We start from the raw sequence: 10179 nt of genomic DNA on the forward strand, positions 1-10179 counted from the left end.
TTCCTTCATTTTAATTCATGACCAAATGCTCACAACACAACCAAAAACCAAAATATGCTTCAAGAGTTAAGGTAGAATCAAGAAGAACTCATGAACATCAAGATAGAAGCAAACTACCATGAACTTACCTTCAATTTTCTTCCCCAAGTGACCAAACATTTAAGAGCTTTCTCCTCTCTTTTCTCTTCTCTAACTTTAGGCTATGATGAACAAAGATGGACAAAACTTTGTTCTTTTCACCCCTTTTTCTTTTAATAATATTTCATATTTCATCCATTTAATTCTTTAATACAAAAGACATGAAATTCCCATCATGGAACATTTACCTAAACCATTATCATAGAACATTTACCTAACCCATTATCATGGAATATTTACCTAATCCATTGTCATGGAACATTTACCTAACCCATTATCAATTTGTATCAATTTGTACCATAAATTATGGATATCAAGTGCTCATATTGTCTACAACAACATGATAGCTAGCCACTTCATGTAAAATGGGAGGTTTGTCATGCAAATCCTCCTATTTTGCACTCCTATTTATTTGGCCACTTCAATTTAGCCTATAGCATTTTCAAACATTTTCACATAAGTTTTATTTCATAATTTCACCCCCTTTTTCTTATGGAACAAAAATTAACTAAAATTGTCGGGTTCTATCTTAAGGTTGGGCCTTCTAGAGGCCCACTAACATAATTAAACCTATGCCAACATTCACAGAATTCCCGAAAATTGGGGCGTTACACTTTTATTCCAATAGCAACAGGAGTACATCAAAGTCAAAACACATAGACTTTAAGTTCTTGATTGTTAAAGTAAAAGTTCAAAGTGGCTAGGTACCTATAAAGTATATTAGGACAAACTCCATGATTGCAGATCCGCTTACTAAGGAACTACACCTAAGGTTTTATAAGAGTACACTGCTCATATAGGTGTAATGTCATTTAAAGGATATTTGATTTTAGTGGGAGTTTGTAGTTTTAAATGCTTTTATGTTATAGACATATTTTCAGTTATTTCGGTTTAAAGATATTAAGTTTATTTTTTGCAGAAATAAAGTTTATTTGGTTTATTTACACTCTGATTTTGGTAAGGTTTGATCTCACTAAGGTTTAAGAGGACCAGTTGGAAATAGACATGTTTAGATCATATTGAATGTAATTTTAAGCTACACATCCATACTTGATCTATGTCATTTGGTTGTGTTAATTTACGTGATCATGGATGGATTTAGTTACGATTTATGTAATGAAAGTCGCCTTAGTTCTATGTTAACTTAATTAATGGATGAGATTGTTCGGAATATCTTTTGGATATAATAGTAAAATTTTGAGCTCATAATGTTATATAATAACATGTAATTATAGAGTAATTAGTATATATATGTGGTCAAAGTGGAGATTGTTGGAAAATATAGACATCATATATAAATAAGGGTAATTACATGTTATTATTTACTATCATGATAGGTTAGTCCAAACTAAAAGTGATCTAATTTGGTTAACATTTTATTGGGCTTTATTATTAAATAAAGTATGGGTCAAATATTATGTGTAGATACTCTAGTAATTGAATTCTAATCAAATTCTAATTAATGATAGGCTAATTAGGAATTAATACTAATATGCTAATGTTATAAATATTAGGGTTATGGTACTCAAATTATGCACAAGATATCTTTTTTAATATCCCATCCTAAGGAAAGGGCAAATATTCTCTAAATTTTTTGTGTACTAATTTGGAAGATCAAATCCTCAAGATCCGGAATTCATAGATTCAGGTACACTTCTGCATCTAATTTTATTATTGATTTATTTTTGATAATTTGACATAATATATCCTGTTTTATTTAATTTTATTTTAAATTTATTTTACAATTCTAACACATCCGCCCTTCCAATCTTTCGCAAGAATTCGACCACTCAATCACCCTTATCATTCCGTATTAAACCACCTGCAGATGCAATACCAGTTCCTGCTTTTACTGCTCCATCTGAGTTACGGAGAAGAGCTTCATTTCACCAGCAAAGTTCAAATACAGACAATTTACGTTCTAAGTCACTGAACTTAACATTAAATTTCATGTAAATCACAATTATTTAATTTCTAACATTAACCAAGTAGGTCAATTATGCTAATTTCATTCAATAATTTCATTCATACAAATACCATTAGTTTAGTGTGAAGGGTGAATTGATTCTGAAAGATGATGATGTGACGGTGTCGACGGAAGGTCCCCTGAGATTGCTTTCTCTTATCGGTAAGAGCATGGCTAACTCTGTCATAGTCTGGTTGATGGGTAGGGCTATCGGTTATAGAGCATTGGTGAACAGATTGATGTTGCTTTGGGAACTGGTGGGAGAGTTTCACGTTGTGGATTTGGAGAACGACTTCTTTATTGTTAAGTTCAGCATGGTTCAGGACTATAACAAGGCCCTTTCTGAAGCACATATCTACCCGGAAGCCTTGAGAGAGCTATTCTTAACGCACTCAGCCGTGCATGGAAAGTGGAAGCAGCACATGTCTACCCGGAAGCCAACATGGTGGCAGACCTACTGGCGAAGTTAGCAGCTGATCATGGGCTGGGAATCCAAAGCCCTTTCAGAAGCACCGACTAAGGCACTGCAAATTTTGCAGGAGGATAAGAAAGGCAGATCAATAAGCAGGAGTTTTTTTTTTTTTTTTTAATTAATTCTTTATTTTTCGAATTATCCCATGTTTCATAAAAGAAAATTTTGGACGACTATCAATATATTGCAATGGGTGGATTTTAGTCTGTTAATATTATTTTAATCCAGATTATTCCGACTTTTAATTATTTATGTTTAGTATTAAGATATAATAATTTATTTAGTCATTCAAATTTATTAAAAAAATTATTTTAACTTTTTCCTTCAATTTATTTTTTATTAAATCATCTCAAAATGAATGAAAAATTAATTTTTATTAATGTGACATATATATAGATGACATATCAACATTAATTTAATTTTTAAATTTTAAAAACTAATTAAATGTTGACCTATCATTCATATGTATAAAATATCAACAAAGTTAAAAAATGTTAGTTTTTCCATTTGCATTAACATTAATATTTTTCATTGTCCAGCAAAACATAAAATTTTCCATTCACACTAACATTTTGACCAAAAATTAAAAAAAAAATCAAATTGTTGCAATTAAAGTATAAGCTTAAAATGCAAATTTAGAGAACAAAACCATATTTAAGAGAAGCAATTGAAAATACATTCATAAAGAAGAGCATATACTTATAACAGTCAGATATTGAATATATTAATTCTTAAACATGGCTCTTGATGGGAGAGCTATATCCACTTTGATCATCATAATACTTGGACCAAAGCATAACACCACCATACTTGGAGGAATTCTTTATGGCAGGGAGAACCTTCGACGTTAGATCATTTACAGGGATGAAACCGCTACCCGCTGCATCCGGAGCTGCCGGTAGTCCAAGAAAAATATTCGTCGCCGGAATATCCGATGTCCATTGTTTCCATGCATCTTCAAGGTTGGCAATATCGGCCGATGAGTATTGACAAGGAGGGTTGTTATAGAATTGGACCCAAACGTAATCAAATAGACCTGTTTTCAATGCATTTCCGATCCATGCATCAGGGAACGGGCATTGAGGAGCCGCCGTTAAGTACACTTTCTTGCCTTTCTTACTATATCCAGAAAGGTACTTTGCGAGATCGTCCCAGTATTCACCAGTACCTCCCTCGATGTCAAAGTCAATTCCATCAAGGATAGCCGGTCCAAGCGGTCGAGACGACGATGTTCCCCCTAAGAAATTGTTCCAAAGATACGTTGCGACTTGCCTAGCGTCATCTGACGAAGCGAGGGAGTAACTACCGGCGCCTCCACCTATAGAAAGAATCACTTTAACACCTTTGGCTTGACACGATTTAATATCGGAACTTAACCCAGTACAACCGTTGCTATAAGGATCGCAATGACCGGCGAGGTTTATCATTGGAGTTTGGCCATTTCCAAATGTTGCCAAGAAGGCTATATTCACGTATTCATAATTCCCCGTAGCGCAAGTGTCTGCTAGGGTGCCTTCGTTGCCATTTTGGCCCCAATAGATGGAAATCCCACCACCATTGGAACCAGTTGCTAGCACCAAAACAATCAAGTAGATGAATGGAACTGATATTTTAAGCTTGAATGCCATGTTGTCAGACTAGTTTATTACAGGATGGAGTTGTTTGTGTTGAAACAATGGTGGTGAAGGTCCAACATTTTATAGCACATAACTGGGAGATTGTCGTTTGACAAATATTTGAAATTTTGCGGGTGAGAACGTAGCGTCACGGTATGCTATACAGTGTCAATATTTTAATGACTACAGTTGATTTGAGGCAAGCAATATAAGCCAATTTAAATGGCAATGCCTAAGACTTTTTGTTGAACACTAATTCATGTGCCATTTATCATTTAGGTTTCATTTATATTTGTAAACTAGATTTATCACTTAATTAAAAGAAGTTATAATTTGATCATTAAATTTTTAAAATTAATTTTTTTATCACCGGATATTTTAAAACCTTTTAATTAGTATAATAATAATTTTATACTTTCTTTCGATTTGACTTTAATTATATATAAAATAATAATAAAAATAAAAATTATTTTAAAAGTTTAGAAAATTCTAAAATTAAAATTAAAATTAAAATAGATAAAAGTTTTAAAAATAGATAAAGTAAGATAAAATGAGGAAAATTGTTTTAGCCCTCCAAATTTTCTTTCTGTATTGTCTACACATAAATATCAATTACCCATTCTTGAAATAAACATAGAAAAATAAAAATATTAAGAAAAATTGTTGGTTCTCTTTTTTACCTCTTATGTTTCTTGATATAATTTTTGTTTTAAGAAAATAAAAAAATCATAATATAATTTGAATTTATAATTTGGGTTTTGGAAATAATTTAAATGAATTAAAATTTTGAATTGAGTTTGAAAAAAAGTGTGGTATGTTTTGTATTTTTTTAGACTAAAAGAATGACACTAGAGTCGATTTCATAAGCCTTAGTAATATCAATTTTGAATGTTCTATTGGGATATGAAACTTGACTTGAAATTATTATTAATTTAGTTTTAAGAAACACTTAAAAAAACATTTAATGATCTACCTCTCAGGAGGGGGATTTGTTATTTTGTTTCCCACACATATTAGCAATGTTTTGAAAATTGGATTGGACCAGCTAGTCAAATCACAAACCGGTCCAAACAATATAAAAAAATCATTTGAACCGTGGAAAGTTGGATTGGACCGGTAACTGCAAATTGGACAGGTTTTTGGAAGATTGGGCTCCTTGGGGTTGGATCAAATTGGAAAAATGACCCAATCGACACAAAAATACAGAAAAAAAAAAAACAATAGGCTTACAGCTTGTCTCAGTGTTCTTGGTTGAGAGTTCATAACCCAAGTTCTGGAATGACCTGCTTCTCTTGTCTTCAGTCTTCTCATGTTTCAAGTTCTTTTGAAGATCAAAGTAAAAAGAATAATGATAAATAAATGTGTTGAAGATCAAGGTATATAATTTATTTTAACAACAAACCAAAAAAAAAAGTGATAATAGATAGAAGCGTTTGAAAGTGGGGTTATTCCTTTTTTTCTTACTGTTGCTTCTTTATTAATGGATGAACAACATATTAAATTTTAGGGTAAATTACAAAAATAGTCACTTTTGTTTGCCTCAGGTTACATTTTAGTCACGTATGTTTGAAATGTTACGTTTTAGTCACTTATGTTATTATTTTGTTACGAAGTGATCACCTTTCCGTTAAGTTCCGTTATCTCCCTAATGGTAATCTTACGTGGCAGTCCAACTAGATTTTAAGTGCCAACTTGGATGATGAGAATAGATTTTTAATTAAATAAATTTAATTAATTAAAAAATTTAAACCCTAAATCTTAATTAAAAAACCATTCATCTCCCCCTTTTGTTTAGTTTTCTTTTCCAGATGACTAAGAAAGTTATTATTGTCAGAATTTTTTAATTCACATACAAAAAAAAAAAAGAGGATTCAATGGAGGGTCCAAGTATGTCTTCTTCACCGACAAATTTATGTTCTAAGACTTAAAATCAAATGGTTGTCGACATATAAGAAGATGGTAATTGTTTTTGTTCCTAATCATTGTATTTTCCAATTCTTCACGTTCTTGAATAATTGGTTTCTCAATCTGATTTTTTTCTGATCTAAATCACCTTGTTTGGTCATAATCTCTTTATGGGTATCCCTTTTCTACTACTTAATACGCTTCTTTTAGTTGTTAATATTGATTATTTTAAGTTGAAATTTTGTGGGAACTCATATTTTTCCGAGTAATCATACAGTTAATCCTGTAAATGAATATCCATATCCTTAATAAAATTCAAAAATTATACTCACGCAAAACTCAAGGCTGGCCATGGATCCTATCGTTCAAGCTAAACATCTCAGCATGATCTGATTTGCAAGGCCCCATTATACTATCTGTTGTTACATCTGCTGTTACATCTGATTTATGTCCTGTATCTTTTCATTTTTCAGTCTTCAAGCAAAGTCATTAGAATTTTTGATGAGCAAATTAGTATCTTTGAGTTATTGGAAATTGGCGTGGTTTGAATTATGAAATTCCCTGATAAAATGGTTTCGAGTATAGCTTCAGTGGAAAGAAAAGAATTGTAGTTTTTGGATAAATTCTTCAAGTATAGGGTTAAGGATCGATTTTGCTTTGTGTTAATCATTTTGGAGAGATGAGTATTAGATTATTTTGAACTGATTTTTTCTCCTGGGATTTCAATCTGATACAGTCACTAAATCGATTGAAGCAATGAGGGCTGCAATGGCTCTTGCTACTTTGTAGTATTGGCTAGGTTGTTTTGTTTTATTTGTTTTTTAAAAAACTGTGTTTGAACTTGTTTGAATTGTTCGCAACAATCCTTTTTGTATTTCACTGATTTTGCAAAAAAAAAAAAAAAAGGAATAGTGTAGCCTCTCTACGTTTAATTTTTAATTTTGAAGCAAAGAGGTAAAATTTTAAATGTTGTAATGTTGAATGTCTAAAAATTTGACTTAAAACATGATAAGGACTTCAATCTTACTATCATTTACAGTTTTACCTATTTGCTTTGAAATTAAATGTAAGACTAAATTGCTCGCTTTTATAACAGAGGGATGAATTTGCTCCTAAGTTTAACCTAAAATCTTTACTGTTGAAGTTTGTATCATTTATATTATACCTAATGTCATTATTTCCATGTCTCTGTGTTTAGCATGTTCCATTCAACTTTATATTATTTTCAATACAAGTAAATTAAGGTTTAAATTTCTCTCTCAAAAAAAGGAGAAAGGTTAAAAAATTTTATAATGTAGTTATTCAAAAATAGTTTAGTACTTTTTTTTATATCTGAATATGGTGTTTTCATTTTTCTTTTAAATGTGTTATGTTTAACTTTCTTGAAGAGACAGAAAGTAATTATGTTGCTGTCTCCCAAAACATGGACTTTAATTTTAACTCAGGTGTAGTTTGATGCAAATGTATATGTTCAGCTTTTCATTTTAACTCAGGTGTCAAAATGTGAATAATGATTATTGTTTTCATGTTCTAGATTATGTATTTTAATGCTGTCCAAATGCAAATATCGACTGTTGTACGAATGTCCTAAAATGTTCATAAATTCATTAGTAATGTTGTTTGAAATTGAACTGAAGTTGATATAATGTTTTTTCAGGTTTGAATTGTTGTGCAATTTGTTTATACTAATATAATGTTTTATTTTCCTTTTTTGGCTTAGGGTTTGAAGTTGAACAAAATACTTTAGGTGGAGATTTTTGAGGAGAAGCGTCTGACTCAGATGATAGTTCATATAAAGATTATGAGTCAGGTACTTCCTATTCTGATTCTTTTGAGTCTGATGGTGATAGGGTAGATGAACCAGAGGTTGAACTAGTAGGTGAAATGATACAGAAGGAGTTAGACCACTTACTGGGTTCAAGTTTTTAGGGTTTAGAAGATGATTTTGATAGTAATGATGATGATGATTTGAATAATGACGTTGATTATGATAAATATGGGAATAAAAAGAACCCTCTATTCAATCCTCAAACTGATATGAGGAACCCTATATTGATAAAGGGTTTGGTTTTCTCTAGGAGAGACATTTTAAAAGATGCAATTAAACAGTATGGGAGGATAAATAGGGTAGTAACCAAACTAACTAGGAATGACAAGCTTAGGGTGAAAGCAGTCTGTGTACCTAGTTGTCCATGGACATTATGGGCATCCAAATTAAATCCCAAGGATCCAATGGATGGGAGTTGGCAAATTAAGACCTTAGTCAACCACCATAAGTGTGGCAAGGTAATGAAAAATAAGAATATTACTTCAAAGTGGATGGCTAGACATTATTTACAAAAATTTCAAGTTGATCCCAATTATTCCTTAACATCCTTACAAAATGATATTAGGGTGGATTTTGGAACAATAGTGTCTTAGACTAAATGTATGAGAGCTAAGATTGGGGCTTTGGAACTAGTTCAAGGGAATCACAAAGTCCAATATGCCAATATATATGATTATCTACTTGAGTTAAGGAAAAGCAACCCTGGTACAACAACCATATGTAAATTAGACTGTAGGCTATTTCAGAGGCTTTATATATGCCTTGAAGCATGCAAATCAGGTTGGTTAACTGGTTGTAGGAGAATTATAGGGTTAGATGGCTGTTGGCTGAAGGGATATTATGGTGGAAATTTGGTTGCTGCTGTTGGGGTTGATGCCAATAATTGTATATATCCAGTGGCTTTTGCTGTAGTTAATAGTGAAAACAAACAATCATGGTTTTGGTTCCTTGAGTTGTTACAGAGGGATTTGGAGATCGACAACTCCTACAATATATGCTTCATGTCTGACAAACAAAAGGTACTATAAAGTCATAGTATACGCTAAATTGCTTATATAAAAACGATTGTTGATCATGTTCTTTTAATTGTTTTACAGGGTTTAATAGAAGCGATTTTTTTGTTATTCCCTAATGCTGAATCAAGAAATTGTGCCAGACATCTTTACAACAATTTTAAAAACATGGAAAGATTTAAAGGCCAAGTTATGCGTCTTACTAACTAGAAAGTTGCTAAAGCAACTTTTCCAAGACAATTTGAAGAAGCAATGTCTGAAATAAGGTCACTATCAGAATCTGATGAGGCTTGGCTGCATGACAAGGATCCAAGAACTTGGTCAAGAGCCCACTTCTCAATTAGATGCCAATCTGATCTACTACTGAACAACAACAGCGAATATTTCAACAAGGTTAAAATTTATTTTTTTAAATATGACTATTTATCACTTCATGTTGTATAATTGTTGTTGGAGTTATTTAAGGACTTGCTCTCCTTGTAGATCATTTTAGAAGCTAGAGATAAACTCATCCTAACGATGTTGGAAATAATTAGAAGAAAAGTCATGACTAGGTTAGTTTTTATGAGAGAGGTTGCTGAGAAGTATCCTGGACCTTTATGTCCAAGGATACAGAAGAAGTTGTCTGAAATAGTTAGTCAGTCCAATAAGTAAGTTTTGCTAACTCTTTTTTTCTTAGCTTGAATTCTATTGCTTGGATGGAAAAGTTTTTAACTTTAAAATGTTACTTTATTTATAGTATATGGCCGGTATATGCTGGAAATAAGAAGTATGAGGTAGACTGTAGATTTGGCAACAAGCATGTAGTTGACCTCTTCAAATCCTCCTGTTCATGCAGAAAATGGGACTTGTCAGGAATCCCATGTAAGCATACTGTTTCTTGCATGCAAGTACTTGCTGTGAGCCTTGAAACTTATGTAAATACATGTTACACTGTCACTACCAAGTTGAATATTTACAGCTACTTGATTAACCCTGTAAAAGGTAATAGCCCTAAAACCCTAATCCTTTATGAAATATTATTTATTTATAAAATGTGTTTGACATCTTCAAATTTTTGTGTATAAGTCCTATGCAATGGGAACATGTGAGGGACATGGAACCCATTCTTCCTCCCATAATTAGAAGGCCCACAGGAAGACCCAAACAAACAAGGATGAAGGAAGTAGATGAAGTAAGAAAGAGTGGACCAAAATTAAGCAAAACAAGACAACAAGCTAGCTACACCAAATGTGGAAAAC

At 32.1% G+C, this 10179-nt stretch overlaps 1 protein-coding gene across 1 annotated transcript; it reads right to left on the reverse strand.

Annotated features, from left to right (window-relative positions):
- Positions 1-3307: 3307 nt before the first annotated feature.
- LOC108463555 (hevamine-A-like) lies at positions 3308-4204 on the reverse strand. Its single transcript, XM_017763480.1, has one exon. The coding sequence runs from the start codon at positions 4202-4204 to the stop codon at positions 3308-3310; it is 897 nt and encodes a 298-aa protein (XP_017618969.1).
- Between the last annotated feature and the right edge of the window lie 5975 nt (positions 4205-10179).

Source organism: Gossypium arboreum, chromosome 12 (genome assembly GCF_025698485.1).
Source record: "Gossypium arboreum isolate Shixiya-1 chromosome 12, ASM2569848v2, whole genome shotgun sequence".
Classification (NCBI taxonomy): domain Eukaryota; kingdom Viridiplantae; phylum Streptophyta; class Magnoliopsida; order Malvales; family Malvaceae; genus Gossypium; species Gossypium arboreum.